This window comes from Centroberyx affinis, unplaced genomic scaffold (assembly GCF_046629955.1).
Source record: "Centroberyx affinis isolate AG114_WGS23_722 - 3 ecotype Tasmania unplaced genomic scaffold, CSIRO-AGI_Caff_v1 ptg002668l_1, whole genome shotgun sequence".
Lineage (NCBI taxonomy): Eukaryota > Metazoa > Chordata > Actinopteri > Beryciformes > Berycidae > Centroberyx > Centroberyx affinis.
Window position 1 is genome coordinate 1 of NW_027280854.1, and position 22489 is coordinate 22489.

Consider the following 22489-nt stretch of genomic DNA (forward strand, 5'->3'; position numbering starts at 1 on the left):
CTGATGATTGTGTCATTGTAATTAATATACAGTGATAAATGACAGTTAAAATTAAATATATTATTTTTGTTTGATATTGACAGCTGTTTGGGGGATTATTTTATGGGGACAAAATCCTTTTTTTTACTGTACTTAAAGTCTTAATAGGTACCCTAATGTCTACTTTATCTACTTTATCACTGTAACGGTTAAACAAATCAAGTGCAAAATATAAATAAATGTATAAATACTACATGATACAAATGTTGTATTATTTGACCAATTTTAAAGCTTTATTACATTTTTTTTTCCTGAAGTCCACCCTGAATCCACCCTTCTGCTGGGATCAGTATAATCCTGATTTTTTGGATCAAAGGTATCCCAATCCTACTAAAAAGTTTTGAACAACACATACTGAAGGTTTGATCCAGATCAAAACCAAGACTGGATTACGTGATCTAATCCGATTTCAGAATCCTTTTTTTCTTTTGAACAACCCATTTTGAAGATTTGATCCAATCCAAAATCCGATCAGATTACTTACAACTGGGCCCTGGTGTCATTGTGAGGTTCCAGTTCCATGGTTCCGGTTACAAGCCACAGAAGAAATATACCTCCATCTTCTCTTCCTCTAACAAATCAAAGACCTCAGCCTAGCAGACCCCGACTCATGTCACCTTGCTCCTCCCACAGCCCTTACGAAGCAATATCCCCCCTTTTCAGCCCCAGTACACACACCAGGGTATGTTGAATGGACTTCAGTCACCATATCAACAAGATCTGCCCATCATCTCACCATCAACTGGACAATGTGTAAAGCAGGGGCCACAGAGCAAACCTCAACCTACTTTTGGGAGTGTGAATGTGGAGTCTCCTCCTCTGGCTGGTGGTGCTGGATACACACCTAGCCACGTCTCCCCCTCCTCTCCTGTCCAACAGCAACCTCAGTGGACACTTCCACCACACTATAGGGGGAAGCTTTACCTGTAACACCTGCATGGCTCGCTGTCATGTTGCAGAGACACACATGGGAGGCTGAGTAGCGTATTCACTGCGATTAAGACACATGAACAAAATCATTTATGAATACACAGGATCTGGTGAACTAGGCCTGGCTGAACAGTACTGCTCAGTAGTTCAGAAATCATTAATAGCAACAGTTAGAGGGTAATGACACAGCTGACAACCAGGACTATCAGAGAAACCACAGCACCTTATCATCCACAAACAATACCCATTCTAATGCTCTATACAAAGCATCTCATGTTAGCCACGCCAACCACAGTGTATGCCCACACTGCTGATCAGAATACACCTCTCATTCTGTCAAACAAGTGGTGTAACCTGACTGAAAACAGACCTCTCAGCAGTTCAGACCACTCTGTAATAAGCTGACCTAGGATTTTACCTCCATCTTCCCCTCCGTTGTCTAAGTTCCCCGTCTTTTCCTCAGGAGCGATGTGAGTCTGTCCCTGATGCAGCTGCCCATCCTTACAAAGAGCCATCACAGGACGGGAGCATCATGCCGCTGGTGGGGAAAATAACAGCACCAAAACTCATTAAAGGCATTAGCCACTGTTTTAAGATGCTGTAAAGACTCAAGGCATTACTATAGAGAGAGTTATAATGAATGGAGACTGTCTCTCTAACCACTGGACCCTCTGTCCTCCTCTGACACCAGGCTTCACCTGATGATCTCTTGTTGAATGAACTCCCTCTTTGTCAGCTGGTTGAAATAATAAAGTTGTATAAAGGCTGGGTAGATGCTCTGAATCCTCTGGACAGTACTATACTTAACAATCAGTAATTTAGCTGACACTCTTATCTAAAGCAGCTTTAAAAACATTCACTCTCTTACATCTCTTGATTGTGTCTTTTTTCTTTTATTCTTTTCATGAATTCCTATACTTTTTTATTAATTATGGTCATGGGCTTTATTCATTTCTATTCCATATGAAGCACTTTGTCAACTCTGTTTTTGGAAGCTGAATCTGACACGTCTGAAGTAGCTCCAAATGAAAATGAAATACTTTTTTGCTCATTTTGTGTTAAAATATTTAAGGATATGTATTTATCCTTCTACTTTAATATTCTTTTCATTGAACATTTTTGTGTATGATGAAGCTGTAAAGATTCAGTGTTGTATTTTATTCTTAGTCTTTGTTTGCTGGCTTCTTTGTTTCTTTTGAGGAGAAATCTTTTCTTAAGCATTTTGGAGGTTTTATTTTCATTTCACCTACACAACCTGGATTGTTTCTCCTTCTGTGGTTTATCATTTTTATATGCACAATAAAGTTCATGTTCATTTTCTCTGTAGTTGGAGAATGCATTGATATTTATGATGACTTTCTGTTAAAATATTCCAAGAAACCTATAGACTTGTTTTAGGCCTAGGTATTTCTGTGGTGCAGCGAAAAAGACTGGAATCCTGTTTGTATCTTTTAATTTTCTGTTTTTGTCTTCAAAGAAAGGGGCCTGACCAGGGAAACTGTTCATATACAGAAACAAGGTAAATGGATAGAACACAGAGTTAAATGTTAAACTCTGTAAGGAACCACAGAAACAGCACCATCCACTGGTCACAAAATCACATGGCAGCATTATCCAGCATTACAAGTAAACTCATGACTAAGTGAAACTGAAAGTAGATTTTGACATTGTTGAACAGAGCGGAGACACCATTACAGGCTGTGAGATCTCTACTGAAAAACACATTTGGAGGATTGTAAGCAGCAAGTTGGAGTGAATGTGATCTGGTGAGTCTTGCTATTGAAAGATCATTCAGATACCGAAGCAAATGGCTGAGAAAACTGCTGTTGTTGAAAGTTTCCTGAATTGCCATGTGTGTTCAGAGACTTTCAGAGATCCTGTGTCTCTGAACTGCCACCACAGCTTCTGTTCCAGCTGCCTGAAACAATTCTGGGAACAAGCTGAAAACAAGAACTGTCCCATTTGTAAAAGAAAATCCTCGAAGGATAATCTAAATGTGAACTTTGCACTGAAGGAACTAGCTGACTCCTATGCTGGGAGACAGAAAGCTGGCTCATCTGAGACGGATAAAGGAGAGGAGGAAGTGCAGGTGGTGTGTAGTAAACATCCAGAAGTGCCTAAATGGTTCTGTAAGGAGGAACAGAAAGCTGTGTGTCCTGTCTGTGAGTTCTCTCTCCACCACGGTCACAAGGTGGTTCCTCTAGAAGAAGCAGTCAGTGACCTGAAGGAGCAGCTGAAATCTGACCTCAAGTCTCTACAGGACAAGAGGAACAAATACAAAGAGGTTGAGGAGAAATACAACAAAGTGGTTCAACACTCCAAGAAGCAGCTGGTGGCCACAGAGAGGCAGATCACAGCAGAGTTCCACAAGCTCCACCAGTTCCTGAAAGAGGAAGAGGAGGCCAGACTGGCGGCTCTGAGGGAGGAAGAGGAGCAGAGGGGGAAGACTGTCGCCAGAGAGATGAAGATCATTCAGGAGAAGATGTCCTCTCTCTCAGACAGTATCTCTGCTGTTGAAGAAGACCTGCAGAAACACAATGTGCCGTTCCTCACCAGTTATAAACCCACTCAGACCAGCTCCAGAGCCCAGTGCTCACTGCCGGATCCACAGCTGGTCTCAGGAGCGCTGGTAGATGTGGCCAAACACCTGGGCAACCTGTCCTTCAGAGTCTGGGAGAAGATGAAGGGGAAGGTCAAGTTCAGTCCTGTCATTCTGGACCCAAACACTGCACACTCCAGTCTCTCTCTGTCTGATGACCTGACCAGTGCGAGACTTGGAGACAGAGAGCAGCAGCTCCCTGAAAACCCAGAGAGACACACTAAGTATGCCACTGTTCTGGGATCTGAAGGCTTCAGCTCAGGGAAACACAGCTGGGAGGTGGAGGTGGGAGATCATCCTAACTGGAATGTGGGTTTGGCAAAAGAGTCAGTTGACAGGAAGGAGGAGTTATGTGCCTCACCAAAATATGGAATCTGGTGTTTACTGCATCGCAGTGGAAAATACACTAATGGACTTGGTGAGACCGTCAGAGTGAAGCAGAGTCTTCAGAGGATCAGAGTCCAGCTGGACTATGACAGGGGGAAGCTGTCCTTCTACAACTCTGAGAACAAGACTCACATCTGCACTCACAGAGACACTTTCACTGAGAAACTCTACCCACATTTTGAAGTTGGAAAGGCTGGTGATGCCAAGACCACTGATATCAAAGTCTGTCAAGCTGAGGCTTCTCTGTGATGTTAAGGGATGTTGGGGAGGTGTGTGTGTGTGTGTGTGTGTGTGTGTGTGTGTTATTAAGAGGGTTGTTGAGCCTGTGGGTAAGATGAACACATTTATTTTAAACCATAATAGCACAAATATAAAAAGTGTCTCAACTTTCTCTGTTCTCCCTTGTTCTAGAACATTTGCTCAGGTGAAATTGTTATTATTTGAGTCTTAAAAATAATCAGTTAAAAATGAACTTTCTGAAAATGTGGGTTTACATTAAGTGCACTCAGCTTTTAACTTTTACAGATATTTTCTTTCAGTAAAATGCCATATTTTACATGCAGGATGGACCAGACATGGCTTGTCAGTGTAATGATTTACTGAATGACTTTATATTTACCACTGTCATGAAGCATTGAGGTTTATCACTGACTGTGAAGCTCTAACTCATCATTGTAACTTGTATGATTGCTTTTCATTGGCCTGCCCTTTACACTCAGAGTCTCACTGGTTCACTGTAACCAACAAGGCCATTCTGGGTCTGCTTCCTTATTATTTCTGCTTTTATATCTTCTTCTTATATCTAGGGTCACAGAAATTATTTTTGCTAAAAACATTCAAAACTAAATAACTGTTTTCACTTGATCAGTTCAAAGTGATTTTTGAAGGATCTTTATGCTGTTTAGCTAAGATTTATTAGAAGTGATGACTTCTGACATGAGTGCTCATACAGCAAATTTTGACATTGCACTTCCAAATTAATGCAGTGCAAGTGTATATTTTCTCATGCAGTTTGCCCTATGTCATTTTTTATTTTTTTTATGTTGTTTTTTGTCATTTTTTTGTAACTGTTATGATTGCCATGATGCTGATTTCTTGGCAAGATTTATCTTGAAAAATCGATTTTGATTCTCAGTCGGACTACGTGGTGAAATAAAGGTTAAATGATGATGATGCTGATAAATGATGAAACCTCATTAAATCATCAGGTGATAGACTGTTCTTTAGATTATATCTTATTAGTCCAGAAAGCAACATTTTGGTTTCTAATTAGACAACAATATGGTATACATCAACTGTACAGAATAATTTGCTTGTTTTCATATTTGGGATTTTTTTTCATCAGTCATCAGTTTCAGTGTGTAATATTCCTGGATCTTCTGGTGAGGTTTTTCCGTTTGTGGGTCTGTTGTTTTACCGGAACCAAGTGATCTGATATGTTTTCTGATTCAGTCTTTCATTGTGTAACAACAAACAACCACCAATAAAGTTAGAAATAAATTATTATTCATTACTTTTGTCTGTTAATATATTTTCATACAATTTACATCAGATTGATGCTGCTTACTATGATGTATGTTTAAAATAGAAGGGATTTATATCAAAGATTGTTGGGCTAAAAAAAAACAGCTGAACTCTATTCCACAAATAAAAAGGTGAGTAAATTGAGTTTAGGTTGTTTTACCCCCCACTACTGTACATTCCTGTCTTTATATCATGAATATTGTGAAAAGGACATCAGGGTTAAAACACATTTATTTTAATTTAGTGCAGAATCCCCCTTACATATATCCTTTAATTTCATGCTGCTACATTTTTAATCAAAAAACATCAACAGGTTATCATGTCAATAAGGCTTTTATTTTGAAAGTTAAACCAAAAGTCTTATTGTTTTTTATTCTAGTTTTCAAGGTTTTACTTTGAAAGCCAAACCCAGAAGTCATTTTAGAAGATTTAAGTAAGTAAGTAATTGTCTGACTTCACACAAGCATGATTTTTTTTTTTTTCAACAATAAATCTTTCTTCACAATGACACTCATTCATTATAACATTGAAAAATTCCAGTACTGTTCAGTGCAGTGACAAAGACAAAATCACAAGTGGACATATAGTAAAATAAAATGGCATTATGACAAATGACACTAGAATAGGAAGGCAGTGTACTTTGTAACATCATGAAGCTAAAGATGTGCTACTTTATTATCATGGATGTTTGTTGTCACTTGACTCAAAGGCGAATAAAAACTGATTCACCTCATCAGCAGTGAAATCTTTTATGGACAGTCTCATGGAAGAAGGGGAAATGGAGACGATGATAAGAACAAGTGTGATACTGAGCAAAGCTCGCTGCTTCCAGTGAGGTCCAAAGGTAATGTGTTAATATTTTGCATTATCCACTGTTTTTTTAAATACTGTAAAGACTCATTGCATTACTACAGTTTACCCAGAGTGAGTTATAATGAAAGCAACAACTGAAGTGAAAAAAAATAAAAACCACACTGAAAACTAAAACAAAAGCAATAACCACAATAAAACCTAAAAAAAAATCTCAACTGAGGTCAAATTTAAATATTAAGCAAATATGCCAGTATTAGCAGGTATCTAAAACATTTCCAGAAATAAAGGCTCATATAGGCCTACTTTATATTCAATTTTCAATTGAACAAATTATTATTGTCAACATCCTGGTCTCAGTGGAGAGTTTTAGTTTCCCATGATGATCTAAATGTTTCAGATGCTTTTCCACTCTGACAAGAAGAATTCTGGAGGAAACACTGAATATTTACATGTTTGGGATTTTTTGACATGAAAATGGTCAAATTTAAAGAACAGTGGGACAAAATATCTGCTTCTGTTTGGAGGACGTCAGGTTGTGTGTGTGTGTGTGTGTGTGTGTGTGTGTGTGTGTGTGTGTGTGTGCTGCCGTGGTATCGGCTTCGTCCGAGACACCAAGTCACCAGGTATCAAACATTACAAACGAGGATTTTTAACCCTTCATGTACCAATGAAGCAGAAATAGCTGAGAGGCAGTGAGGTGTTGTCCAGTTGGTGAGATGAGATGAAACTTTATTGATCCCTGAGGAGGAAAATGGTCATTAAAGCTGCAAAGAATAGTGGGACAAAATATCAGCTGTGAGCTGCTTCTGCAGAGAATAAACCAGTGCGTGTGTGTGTGGTGTGTGTGTGTGTGTGTGTGTGTGGGGGGGGGGGGGTATATAGTGATGTAGTATATACTATGTTTGAGGAAATCTAACATGACAACATATGGGGTCCCTTAACAAAAGTTTAAAATTGTGAATTTGTGAACATGATCAAAGAGCATAACACCAAATCTGAGTGTATGTATGTATTATGGCATATGATGTTGTATATATGTAGTATCTATATGTATGATGCAGTATACTATATGGTATATAGTATATAGCGATGTAGTATATACCCTATATACGCCCTTCGAGATATGCTTGACTTGACCTATTTCAAAGGTAATGTCAATACTTTATTGTGTATGAATTTATTCAAATTTGTTATTATTAGTGTCATTATTGTGGTTGTTGCTGTTGTTGTTATACAAATAATCATCTTTTTGTATAGCATTTTATATTTCAGAAAAGTGCCTTAATCAAATAAACGCAAACATCATGCCCATAAAATATATAAAATCTAGTAAAAAAAAAAAAAAGTAAGTAAAAAAAAAGATAAACCACAAGATAAAATGAGGGTAAAACAACATAATACTAGGATAAAAAAAAAAAATCACATAAAACAAATGGGTTAAAATAAATTTTAAGAAGTGATTTAAAAGGTAATATTTTTAGTATCACTTTACTGTGAAGTGAATTGGACAATTAGAATTAATAATAACTTTAATTTTTATTCATCTTTATTTATCTCACATATTGAAGTAGTACAGTAATGTCTTTTTTTGCCAGAAGGCCCTGGCTTCAAAAGTTTGGCTAGTGTGATCTCTTCTGGACGTTTGCTGAACTACATGACATGAGTGCAATAACATGTTTTTGTAGACATAAAGTCATGTTCTGCCATCTGCTGGATTGGTAAAGGCTCTATCACCTGAATTTAGGCACTTAGGCTGCTGTATAACTCTGTGGAAACAAACTCAATCCAATATCATGTGAACAAAACCAGCTGTTGAATCTAACATTTCTTAACTCAAATGAACATTCGGCTAATAAAAAAACAAGAAACACTCGATCATTTAGTTCTTTTGCTTTGTTTTTTCCCTTTGGCATCCTTTTCCCTTCGCTGGTATTTACAGTAATCCAAGAACTGGACATTGATGCCAGACCTGATAGCGAAGCTGCTCTATTCATCGAACTGTGATAAAAATTTATGTGTCCTTTGTTTGCCCGGCATTAGGAAGTAAACACACCGTGCAACATGGCCCGCTGTGAGAAGAACAGCCGCAGCCATTCCCAGTCTGAAATTGTTTTTCTGCTGAATACTCTGCTGAGCAGCTTTCTATGCAAGTAATTGTTGGGTACCGAGGGGAAAGTCTTACAAAAGCAAGTGACCTTTAGGTGGACCCAGTCTAGTCTTACTGCCCCAGACAGGGTTTTCCCACCCTGTTATCTAAATATAGCAACCTTTCATGTCTTGATCCCAAAGTGGTTTCTGTGCTTATAATTTGGGACTTGCCTCCTGTTGATAAAATGCCGGGATATTAAGGTTCCAGAGGAGGAGGAGGAGATGGTTTCATTTCAGCTGTGATTAGCTGACACCAGAACACTCAAAACCATACTTTGGTCTATTTTGTAGGGTTTGTGCATTTCTCCATTAAATCAGATTAAGTCATTCTAACTTACATGAAGTATTATCATGAGGGATGGGACGATATATTGAAATTCAATATATCACAATACAAAAATGTGATAATACATATTGTGGGGCAGCAAAATGAATGGTGATATTAGCTCCATTTTATTCTGCTGTAGTAATCACAAATGAGATGCTTGACTATCACAATTTCACAAGCTCTCCATCCAAATTATATTATTGTCACTTTGTAATGACATTTTTAAATTGTTGTTTACATTCTAGCAAGCCAATGCCACTACTAGAAATATTTGTGGCTCAGAAATAAACAGAATTCGGCACAGTCATACTTTGTTGTCATTGAACTTTTATTTATCACATCGTATTGTGGTTGTATTGAATCGTAAGCTCCATATTGCGTATTGAATCGTAGCCTCAGATAAGCATATCATCTCATCCCTTATTATCATTGATGAAATTGACTCACATAAAACTTCACATTAATTGAATGAATGAATTTAAAGGTGCGTCCATAATGCCAGTGCATTTCAAATATTTAATTGGCATCTAAATAACAAATTCCAATCAAACTGAAATAATTGAGCAATACTTCATCTGCTTGCATGGATTTTTTTTTTTAATTACAGCCAGACACATGTTTCAGTCTAGCTGACATTAAACCAAACATTTTCGTGTTCGTTCTAAAATTACTTTCCTTGTGTTTATTAGGCTAAAATCCTTTTTCCTAATACCTAAGCGGGTCAACGGACCACAGCTGGTTTGAAATGTCTCTCTGCTATTTTTGTACATTTAATCAAGCTGGAGGAGTTATTCATTCATTCAACAAAGTGAACCATGAAAGGAGCAAACGTCTCTCTCTTTCCAACCAAGAGGAAACAGAAAGTCTCTCAAAGGAGATAGGCATAAACATTCAAAAGATGCTTATACCTATGATTAATTCTAATTAATCAATAATAAGGATTACAGCCATAAGGCATTATGTGTGCATTACAATTCCTTATATGTCCTTATAATGTACTATAAGAAATGCCAGTCATAGAAACTTGTTGCTTGGCTGAGTCCTAAAATTTTCCCCTCTTTCTAGTGTTTTTCCACAAGGCAGAGTCAATTTTATAATCCTGTGTACGTTTCCTCTTAAAAGAATCATTTTCCAATCAGCATTGCGATCTCATATGGAACTCCCTCAATCTTAAACTTAGAAACCGTGAACAAACAGAGGAAACCTGTGCCTCCGAACCCTAAAAGGACCAACTAAAAATATGCTTGATAGTCCAACCTTGTCACTGTGTACAGAATATACACAATACATGTACTGTTTGATTTGCTACGCCCACGTTCTTCAACTCTATAAATAGTCAGCGGGATTATATTACAGCTGTTGGTGTGTCTCTTTCGGGCATTTGTTTCCTGTGACTAATTCGGAAGCTATGATGACCATAAATGCCATAGATGAAGAAGAGGTGAAATGTGTCAGTGCGTAACTGTCCGCGTCACCCCGATACCTTGCAGAGTCCATCGATAGATAGATAGATACAGAGAGAGAGAGAGAGAGAGAGAGAGAGAGAGGGTTAAATTCACAGCTTCCAGGTGGTAATTAAACCTGTGTACATTCAGTTCAGCTCGGATAAACCAGGGCAGAAACATGGCCGCCCACAAAATTTTCTTCTCCCAACAAAAAACACTATACCACATGCAAAAGCTAATGTTATAGCAATGATATGGCAACCTTAGCTATCTAGTTATCATATGCTAGGTGTAGGCGTGCAACTTAACATTTCAGATTTATTAGCCTACCATGCAGGTGTTGGTGTGTTGGTGGAAACTCAAAATACACTTAAGTGTATTTACAATAAAATATAAATTGAAAACATAAAAGGTAATGACTTTTCATTTGTTTGTAATTATGGCATTCATGAGCAGGGTAGCTAACTAGCTTACTAGCTTAGTAAACTTGGTAAACTAGCTTAGTTTGAACTTGGAAGGTCAGCTAGGCTAACTAGCTAACATAGATAATTTGGCTTGATTATTGTATTTTGTTTTCAGTTAGTAGCAGAGCACTAGGCTTCATAATATTAGCCTCCTCTTCTCTTACCTCTTGTCTTTTTCACTGGGCTATAAGTCTAATGTTACTTAGCCAGAAAAACTGCGGTTCTTTGTTTGTATAACTAAAACTCCATCTGCTATATGTTAGCTTCTCAAGTCAGACCAAAATGTGCTGTGTCCAAAATGTGTCCATTAGTCAGCTAACAGTAGATTCAACAATTTGACTTTCAGCTCTTGGTTGGTCATGGAAGCGTCTACATCCATCCTCCATAGTGGTAACTAATGTTGCATAATGTTACTTTACCGCAGTAGGAGTAATGTCAGTGTGTAAACACTATTTTTGAGTTATTTTTTTAACAGATTTAATTCTACATTTTGGCCCCAGCTTCAGGTTTCATACACACTAAAACATAAACACTTGTAATTTACAGTATTCTGTAAATTACTGCACACTGGTAATATATTAGGGTGGGGTAACTTGGAAAAAGAGCCAAAACTTTCTCATTGCTGTCACATTGCCGAACAACATACGAGTATTAAAAATAGAATTGTGTGATGTGTAATTTACATTCTTCTATGAGAAAGTAGGCTACACACAGCTGGACCCCTTACATCCCTTACATGGGACTGTTTTCAGACCAGAGCTTCTCTCCTAGGTGAGGGATGACACTCTATCTGAGAATACGCATTCTTTCCCAATCTTTGCAAGAACAATTAAATGGCAAGCGGGCACGGGCAGGTTATATTTAGTACGGGTGAAAGCATTGTCCTGATGATAGGGCAGCCTACGCTTTCCTCTTGTCAGACAGGAAACAGACAGGAACACAATAAGCTCATCGTTGTGGACACAGAGACTGATTATATTTGAGCATATCACCGTTCCACTGAAACCTTAGATAAGCCATGCGCTCCTAAAAAAAAAAACAGATTGTGCATGACGCATGATTGTGACAACTGAGTGCCCTTCAGAAACCATGGCAATATCCTTCCATGGTAAAGGTTAGAGTGATGCTCCACACCGCTTCCCATTCAAAAACCTTACAGGTTCATAGTATTATCCAATAGAGCGGTCTTGCCTGACAAATCTGTTGACCGTTTCAGTGCAGATGATGGCACAATACACTGCTAATGTTAGCTCCTAAATGGGATATTCAAATATCTATATTGTCATAAGATTAGCAGCTGTAGTGGCAAGTGAAGCGGAACCTGATAAGACTAGATGCAACTGTAATTGCCCCCCAGGAGGATGGAGGGCCATTGCAGCAGCCAAATAATAAGATACAAGAAAGAAAATATAGTTTAAATATTAATATAGCAAATCAGGGTTTTAACACAATCGACAATTCCACTGTTTCAATAGTGGAAATGTATGAACGGTTATGAGGGTGTGCAAGATAACAGCAGTCGAACATGCAGAGATAAAGAAAATGTGTGATGTGCGATGAGAAAATGTACTAAAAGAGATATATATACAGTAATAAGTGAGAAATGACAAAAAAATATGAACATATATGCAAAAAGGGATATGTGAAAACTTATATAGATGATGTGCAAAATGTGGGTCACAGAGGCTATTATGAGAGATTATGAACCTAATCTTTTAGCGTCAGTTCAACAAAAACTTACAGTAAACAAGGTATTACTGGTCTGGTTTCACTACATCACTTGGAAAAAAAAAATCCTGCTCACTTTCTTGGAAGAATAAGCACCTGCATATTACCTTATTGCACAATGGAAGATGTGTGTGTGTGTGTGTGTGTGTGTGTGTTTGTCTGCTGTCCAGAGAGGGGATAAAGCACCATGTTTTATCCCCACTCTGTAGTAGGAGACAATGTGTAGATAGAGGACACATACATGCTGATAGAATGGTAGTCTTAGCAACACTGCAAGCATGTGCGATGGGCTCTCTTTCCACTCGATTCCTCACTTGCACTCAGCTCTTCTCCTTCTGCACCTCAGTCTTTGCCTTCTCTTGGAAGGCGTTCGAAAAGAGATGGGAACCGGACCCTCTAGTGGGCATTTTGGGCTCGACCGCCACTATTCAGCTAGCCTCTGCCTCTGGCAAGTGGGAAATTGTGCTGTTTACCGTTCCTTCATCTGAGATGTGGCTCCGAGAGTGGGGAGATGTCCTTCATGCTGAAAAACTGAAATTTCCAAAGGACAGGAAGATTGAAAAAGCTTGATAGAGCGTGGAGGCCGTAGTTACAAGGGATGACAAACCAATGACACATAATGTAGTCTGGTAATAACTGTGTCTTCTCACCGTTTTTCTTTTCGATTTTATCTATAGATTGTTTTTTTTGCTGTTGGCAAATAGGCTTAGTCATTTGTGTTTGTAACTTGTCATTGAAAAAGAAAATGTCCCACCTAAATGGGTTGAAAATGGAATAAAAACCTGTTAATGAAATGAATTGCTGAATAATGTAATGTCATCACATTATTACATTAGGGGCGGAACATATTTTTTTATTGATGATGTAATAATAATACCAGCTAATAATGACAAACAAATCATAAGAATAAGAAGAATGAAATAACTTGAGTTATTACATTTTTGTTATTATTACATCATCAGTTAGGTTACACTGCTTATGAAGTAATACACACCGATTAATGTAATAATGTCACTATTATAGTCTATTATCTGGAAATTTGTTACATTTACAGGTTTTATTACATCTAGACCCATTTAGGGGACAACTACATTTTGACAAGTTACTAAATTATTAGGGTTATTACATTATCAGTTGCTACCTGCTGATCTTTGATGCCAGGTGATGTCACCTAGAGCAGTGGTTCTCAACGTGGGGTCCGGGGACCACCAGGGGTCCTTGAGGGGGTTCCAGGGGGTCCCCAGCAAATTGATGAATTATTAAACTTCACCATTATTTCATTTACAATGAGTGAACACAATTAGAGAATGTAGAAAAATGACTGTTTTGATCATAGTTTCACTGTTTCACTGTCTACCTACGATACAGATAGTCATGGAATTCTGGACAAAATCATATCTAGCAATAAAAATATTCTCAGATTTGGGGCAGAGAGACAAAATCTCATCAAATAGGAGTCCGTGGCTCTAATGTGGACTAAATTAGGGATCCTTGATATGAATAAAGTTGAGAATCACATCACTGACCTAGAGTACAACAGGTGGTGACGTCACCTGGCACCAAAGATCAGCCAATAGCAGATGGCAAAACTATTAGATGTCAGGCTTTACACAGATTTTGGTTTGGGGTTTACTTACGCTTTAAAGAGGACTTAAAGATGACTTGTGTAACACCAGTCACACAATGACCATGTCAGACCATTAAACCAGGCTGCGCAGGTTTATTACCTGGCAGCTCAAACAGTGGACTGTCTGTAAGGAACGTTTCAGGGTGGACAGTCATTTTTTTTTTTTTTACAAATTTTTCCAAAACTTGTTAAAAAGGTGTAGGAAAAGTACAAAGCGATGGCGTCATCTGAACAAATTTAACATAAAGGTCACTTCAATCACACAGGGTTCGTCTTCCGCTGGCTCAGCACAGTTCGTCTGTCAGTTACCAGCAATTATGACACATCGTCTGTGCATGGACTTACAGACACAAGGCACAAGAGGCTGGAATGTGACTGCGCAGAACAGACAGTCTTATTACTGATGGCGAGACAGACGGGCCAAATATTTACACACCTTTGTTATTGACCTTATGTAGCATTACGGTGGCAGCGTCTGGGAGTAATAGCGTTACAGTAATAGTGTCTCTTCACATTCAGTATATTCAGTTCTGGAAAGGTTCACATCTTAGTGGTAAATAAGGAGCAGAGGAAACTTTGATCTCCAGCTGAAGATCATTCTAACGCAAATATCCACCCATATGTGTAAAAAAAATAATTAATTTATGCTTTTTTCACCTTCACAGACCCAATGTTCACACAACTTATATCAGTTTGATACTACTGATTACAACGTTCATTCATTCATTCATTCATTCATTCTTCGCACTTATGCACTGCTGCACTTCTTTTAAAATGCTGTATTTTACTTGATTTTATGCATTCTATGTACTCTATTTTTATTTTTTAACTTTATTTTTATTATTATTCTTCAGTGGGTTTTATTTTCCACCTTATGTTATGCATTCCTCATTTTTATCTTATTTTTACTGTTATTATCAAGTGGGTTTTATTCTCCATCTTATTTTACATTAATTATGGCATTCTATCCCTGCTTTTATGCTCATTCTATGTCTATTTTCATGTGAAGATGCATTCTATGTATTCTATTCTCATCTTTATCTTATTTTCATTATTATTATCAAGTTTTATGTGAAGCACTTGGTGCATGTAATTTCTTTGTTGTAAAGCACTTTGAGCTGCATTTCTTGTATGAAAGGTGCTATACCAATAAAGTTTATTATTATCATTATTATTGTCCTAATTGTCATAGGCCATGGCTGACACAGTCTTGCAGCACCCAGTTTGTGTTACAGTCCCTTGCTGAGGACATCTGAGGACGTTTTTACATCCTGCAAGCATCACACGTACTGAATTTTCTCCACCAACAACCTGGCAAAGCAAGATAGTTTTCCTCATTTGTGATAATGGAATGCTGTAGACCGCCTCTGCAGATAAGACCCAGTCAGCTCCGGATCGCTCACCTTATGAACAGACTACGGATCAACCAATATGGGTTTTTGAAAGCTGATACCGAAATTTTGGATCGATGGTACTGATAGCGGATATTTTGTGTCCATCTTCAGTATCTTTAAATTTCACCAAATGTCCAAAAATTCTTGTCAGGGTGGAAACGTCTCACTCTCAGAGTCACGGGACACTAAAACTCTCCACTGAAACACAGGATGATACTAATAATAATATATGTAATATATGATGATAATCATACTAGTGCAATAATTACATTTATTCTAGTGCAATAACTACAACTATTCTAGTGCAATAATTACATTCATACTAGTGCAATAATTACATGTATTCTAGTGCAATAATTACTTTCATACTAGTGCAATAATTACATTTATTTATTCTAGTGCAATAAGTACACTTATTCTAGTGCAAAATTATATTGTATTTATTAATTTTACTTATTATTTTAGAACCTGTGTTGTTGGCTATGAATGTTTGTTTGCTGAGGTTGTTTTGTTTTGTTTCTGTTTTGTTTCCCTGTGTCTTTTAAATTGCACTGATCAGGAGTAGCGCTCCTAATTTCGTTGTATTCTGTACAACGATAATAAAGGCTTTCCATTCTATTCTATATCCATCCGTTTTAATAAAAGCCCAATATTGGCCCCATATTTCAGTCTAACCCTAGCCCCCCTCTCATCCTGGGCTTCCCTCCTCGATAAAGCTGAGGACGGAGATGGAAACACATATGCAGAGGAGCCCGGAGCATCACGGAAACTTGATAAAGGACTTCTTCTTTGTGTTAAGGGGAGATTCCTGAGACTATAATTGGTCACCCAAAGATCTGCTGAGCGTCAGAAAATCCAAACAATGGTGTCTAAAGCTGTGGTATTTGTTGCCAGGGTGCGGATTGATAAGAACTGGCCAGTGTCTAACCAGGTCCTGGAATGTTTCTAAGAGGATAAACGTTCTCAAAAGGGCATCAGATCAGAATTCCCCTCATGTACAATGAGGGGAAACTACTATCTAGGTGTGAGGTGGAATTTACCCATTGATCAAGATCATTGGAATGGTTTACCACCCGTGAAATGTTAAAGCTGGAAAAATCCAATCAGAAGGCAAGGACTTAATCGGTGTGGTCCTTCGGCAACTCGGAAAAAGAAGCAGAGCCAAGGGGGAATCCAACCTACCCGGAGGCGGTGTAGATGTTCGAAGATTAGCTGCGTAATTAGGGCATAACACACTAGCTCCATGACATGGTGAAGGCCCGAGGGTGAGACTGAGGTAATGATTGTGGTTAGACGAGTTGAGATGCGGGTCAGGGTGTCCGTGCTGTGCCAAAACATAGGCGTGTTCGCGCTGCTGACGTCTCCAGAACAGGAAGAAATACCGCATATTCAGGTTCTAGATGAAAGATTTGGTGGATTTTGGTATTTTTTTGTCTGAGCTCCCTGCTTTTTTCTTCCCCAGCTCTTTCCCAGCAACTTTCACACTGGAAGCTGCCCAGGACAACAGCCTTCTACTGTCGGTCATTTGATGGGAATCCACAAATTTGAAAAAATGACTGGAATTTTATGGAACACCCCGTAGGAAGGCTCGTCTCTTCCTGCTTCATTCCTCCTCATTGGTGAAGGCTGTTTCTGGGAGGCAGTGGACTTCCATATATGAGGAGTTTTATCTCCTGCTTATCCTTAACTCTCGGACCCAAATCTGAGAATATTTTTATTGTTGGATATGATTTTGTCCAGAATTCCATGACTATGCATTGTAGGTAGAGAGATATCAGTGAAACTATGATGAAAACAGTCATTCTTCTGCATTCTCTAATTGTGTTCAACATTCAACAATTGTGAAGTTCAACAATTCATCATTTTGCTGGGGACCCCCTGGAACCGCCTCAAGGACCCCTGGTGGTCCCCAGACCCCACCTTGAGAACTGCTGCTCTAAGTGACAATACTGCACATTTCCATATTTGGCCTATAATAATTTAGAATAGAGTGATCCAGCGAAGGCGTTTTTTTGTAGGCCAACCTGGAAGTTAGCTCCACTATAACTTCAATGTGGTTTTTGAATGTGGTTTTGGACTGATGCCAAATATAAGCTCTGTGTTTAATGCAAGCTTGTGGTATTGAGATCATTTTGACAAATCAAGTGCATTTGCTGCTTTCATGAATTTTAAAGCATAATTCTAATCCATATTAGTACAAAGCTAATGCTAGCCTAACCTGACTAACCTTTTAATACAGTTAGCCATTTGTTAGCATAAGCAACCCACTTTAGTAGGGCGCAAACCTTCTAAATTCACAAATGGCATCTTTTCTTTCTGGTTGTTTGTTGGTTTGTTTTCTCTTTTTTGTTTTGTTTTGTTTTGTTCTGTTTTGATTATGTCTGATTATTTTGTGACTCTGTTACCTCTTCTGTCCTGTTTTCCAACACCATGTTTTGTATTGTTTTACACTTGTGTTGTTATCACTTAATTGCACAAATTTTCTTTTTCTAAAAATGGCATTTTCAATACGTGTGTACAATACATGTGTGTACATGTCTTGAAAAGAACTTCAAAAGTGAAACATCCTTGTAGACAGCAATGAAAATCAGAACTGTGTTACATTTGGTAATCAAAGTGTAAACAAGGTCAAAGAAAAAAAATCTGTTGATTGTTTTCTGCTTTCTACCATGAATGCTATAAACTGTTGATATTAAATAATAATGGACAGAAAAATAAAATAAAATAAAATAAAAAAAATTCACAAATGGCATCTTTAATCGTTTATTTTATCTCACAGAACGAAACATGAAAACTTCCACAAGCTTGTCTTAACAGATCTTATTTTCAGGATTTTAAACAAAGCCCCATTCAAATCGTAATCAGGGAACCCATGGCTTAAAAATGCTAACTCACTTCCAGGTTTTAGGACTCTGACTGCAGTGTGCAGTATAGATTTTTTTTTTTTTAATTTATTTATTTAGAAATTTGGCTCTCAGTTCAAGAGTAAGCCAGTGATTAATTAACAAAGCTTATTTGTCTCCATTCAGGTCTTGTGTTATGTTTGTGTCAGTTTGTGTAGAGCTCTTGTTTTTGGATTTCCTGTGTCACCTACTATCTGTTCAATTAAACACCCAGTCTTGGGGTTTGATCACAACCTGCCTCGCTGTCCTGCGTTTGGGTCCTCACCACACCTCCCTGTGACAGAATGATCCGACCAAGACTGGACCCAGCGGACAGCACCCAGCTACCACACAGCCTGCCTTCACCTGGTGAGCCCTGCTTGTCTGTTTGACCTGCGCTCTCAACCCTACCCTCTCGTCCCGGCAGTGGAAGAAAACTCCGGGGGGTTTCAGCCCCTTTCCCTGCCAGTTTGTCTGGATCCCCAGTGCTCTCAAGCCTACCCTCTCGTCCCGGCAGTGGAAGAAAGCTCCGGGGGGTTTCAGCCCCTTTCCCTGCCTGCTTCTGTCTTCCCAGCGTTCTCAAACCTACCCCATAACAGTACGAACTAGCCAACATGGACCCAGCAGACAGGTCTCCTCCCTCTGCAACTGGCGTTGAGATGATCTCCCTGTTCACATATTTTGCCCGGCAAGCAGCCTTGTCAGCTAGCCAGCAGCCTAGCTACCAGCCCAAGCCTAGGCCGCAGCAGCAGCCTAGCTACCAGCCCAAGCCCCAGCAGCAGCCGAACTACCAGCCCAAGCCTAGGCCGCAGCAGCAGCCTAGCTACCAGTCCAAGCTCCAGCAGCAGCCGAGCTACCAGCCCAAGTCCCAGTTTGCTAGCCTCCAGCCTGCTAGCCACCGGCCTGCACTCCAGTCGGTTAGGCTCGGGTTTTTGAGCCTAAAACCTGCCTGTCCTGACCCGGCTTTCTCAGAACCCCTGGTTTCTACCACAGATCATCTGGGGAGCCGCCCTGATGCCCAGCGGTCGGCCTTTGAGGGGACTCGCCTTGCCTTCTTCACGGGGACCCGTGGAGGCACCAAGAGGCGGCGAGGTCCCCGTGGCTCCCGACGCCACTGGCTCACTCAGCAGTCCTGCGCCACAGAGTCTCCGCTACCCAGCGCCACTACTGGGGTCCAGTCAGTCCCTGTTCCTGCTGAGCTGCGGCAATCTCCTGTTCCCGTTGGGCCGCAGCAATCTCTTGTTCCTGTTGGGCCGCAGCAGCCTCCTGTTCCTGTGCTGCAAAGGCCTCCTGTTCCAGTGCTGCAAAGGCCTCCTGTTCCAGTGCTGCAAAGGCCTCCTGTTCCTGTGCTGCAAGAGCCTTCTGTTCCTGTGCTGCAAAAGCCTTCTGTTCCTGTGCTATTAAAGCCTTCTGTTCCTGGGCTGCAGCTGTCTCCTGTTCCCATCTTGCAGCAATCCGCTGAGCCAGAGGTGCAGCAAATTTCTGTTCCTGTTCTGCTGCAGTCAGCTCTGGCTGTGTTTCAGCAACCCCCTGGTTTCCTGACTTCACCGGCTCACCTGCCAGGCTCCCAGCTGACACAGCTTGCTCTGCAGCCAGATCCCCAGTCGTCGGCCGCATCTGTCGACGTCCTGCCATTCCCCGTCGGCCGTCTCAGACAGCCGTTGCCGGACTCCGGTCCTGTACGCCAGTCTCCGGCCTCCGATCCTGTACGCCAGTCTCCGGCTTCCGGTCCTGTACTCCAGTCTCCGGCTTCCGGTCCTGCTTTCCTGTCCCCCGGCCTCTGATCCTGTACTCCAGTCTCCGGCCTCCGGTCCCGCACTCCCGCTGCCGGACTCCAGTCCTGTACTCCTGACGCCGGAAGCTGATCTCGCAGCCTGCCCCGACCTGCAGCCGAATCTTCTGGTGTCGGCTGCATTCCCTGACCTCCAGCTGCGTCGCCGACCTCCTGAGCGGTCCCGCCTTCGTCACCAGCCTCCTGAGCGGTCTTTTCCACATCGCCGTCCTCCAGAGCTGCTCCGCCACTCTGGTCGTCCTCCTGCCCGTCCTCCAGAGCTGTTCCGCCACTCTGGTCGTCCTCCTGCCCGTCCTCCAGAGCTGCTGCGCCTACGTGTCCAGCCTCCAGGCCGTCCGCCTGAGGTTTCCTGCTCCATCCTTCTGTTCCCAGGCCACTTGTCCCTTTAGTTTTCTGGGAGGGATGATGTCACCCTGGCACCCGGGTTTATCACCCTCGAAATAGCATTCCTTATTTCTATATTCATATATACTTGTATTTCTTTCAAATCTATTTCCAATGTATTTATATGTTTATCTGTTATAAAAGAGCATTATATCAATATACATGGATTCCTGTGAATTGCTCAAACAAAGAGAAATGAAAGAGATAGCATTCCTTACAGATAGCAGTCGTGACTTGTCATACCTCAGTTAACTGCAAGTATGACAAACATGGAAAATCCCCATCTTATTTTGGTTATACCTCCCTGAGTCTGTTTTTCTTTCACTCTGTGCACCGGGGATGATATGAATCAATACGCAAAACGGTTTGTCAAATGGAAAGGGAATTCCTGTAAAATGATCTTTGACAGTTGACCTTAAGTAGATATTCTGGGAAATGGTGAAAAGGTTAATCACTTCCGCTGGGCAAACAAACAAGGTGCCTTAAGATGAGGTACGAAGAGGGATTTCTTGTAGTTCTGCAGAAGTGTGACCCGTTCCCAGCAAATCAAACAAGCCCGGTAGATTGTGTGCCTGCAGCCTGTTTCAATATGATTAATGGACTGATACAGTAGGGCTACATTACATTCATCCAGTGCTCTCTCTCTCTCTCTCTGGGGGGTGGTGGTGGTTTGGGGGCACATAGAAGATTTATGGCCCACCTAATGGTTGTAATAGGTGAGGAAATACTTAATAAATGACTGAGTTGAGACCCCATGCAGAGAGTAGCGGCGGTCGAAAGGTATTATCACATAACTGCTGAGGAACTGTTGCAAACACAATCTGTGTGTACACCTGTGTGTGTGTGTGTGTGTGGGTATGACTTAAGTCACTTTCAGGGACACACACCAGACTTAAGACCGGTTGATTGGGGACGGCTTGTGCAATTGGGGACAAAAGCTGTGTCCCCAATTGGTAAAAAGCTGATTTTTGGGTCAGTGGTTCAGGTTAGGGTTATGGTTATGGTTAGGGTAAGTCTCCAGGAAATGAATGTAAGTCTATATAAATACCCCAAAAGTGACATAAGTAAGACTGTGTGTGTGTGTGTGTGTGTGTGTCAGTGTTAAACATTTTGGCTGAACTTTTAGACTGCTTTAGTTTCTAAAATGCTTATATGTTCACGTTTCCATCAATTTTAGTAGAAATGTGTTATAATGCTTGCTGTCTACCTGCTCATTTATACAGCAAGGGGATTTATCAATATCACGTAAAAGCTGGATCAGTAATCTACAAGTCTGCAGTCTGATTCAGAAATCTAACCACTGACTACTAGGCAACAACCAAAACGGAATGAAACTGGATACAAAGCAACAGCTTCAGCAAATTGAACGTTTAACAGTTTCTTAAAAGATACTGATTCAAGAAAAAACATTAATTAGAATATGCAAAATCAATTTAGTCTTGTGTTTGGTGTTAAGATTTCATTACTGACAAATGTCTTCAAATGTTCTCAACAAATGCTTCTTCTTAGAATTTCTGTTGATGATTCTAGCTTTGGTCACTCGTGTGTGTGTGTGTGTGTGTGTGTGTGTGTGTGTGTGTGTGTGTGTGTGTGTGTGTGCGTGTGTGTGTGTGCGTGTGTGTGCATGCATTATGGTAAGACGGAGAAAGCTACTTGTTCTCCATGGCACAAATGGGAAACAGCCATTTCCTGCAATGGAGCCTGTAAATGGCAAGACTTGTCTGGAAGGTCTTGAACTGGACACAGTATAATGATCACATGACCTCTGCAATACATAAAAAAATATCCATGCTACATTATATTGTTTTGCATTTCTAACGCAAAAGCACGCTGTCTTGCATTGGGTATAACACACTGAAACAGCTTCTGCTCATTGTTAATCCAGGCCTGCAGATCATGCCCGGGACTTGTAGCTCAGTTCCTGCCCTGCATTCAGAGTGGAGTTTAGTCCTCACAAAACAGGAAGACGGTCTCTCATGCCAGCCCTGCCTTCGTCTGAAGTCCC

The 22489-nt window shown here is 40.3% G+C and overlaps 1 protein-coding gene across 1 annotated transcript; it reads left to right on the top strand.

The window, feature by feature from the left end:
* The first annotated feature begins 2730 nt into the window (after positions 1 to 2730).
* Positions 2731 to 5430, top strand: LOC139657340 (nuclear factor 7, ovary-like). The gene has a single exon (XM_071535135.1). It carries the CDS (start codon positions 2777 to 2779, stop codon positions 4202 to 4204), a length of 1428 nt encoding a protein of 475 aa, XP_071391236.1. The 5' UTR covers positions 2731 to 2776; the 3' UTR covers positions 4205 to 5430.
* The last annotated feature ends 17059 nt before the right edge of the window (positions 5431 to 22489 follow it).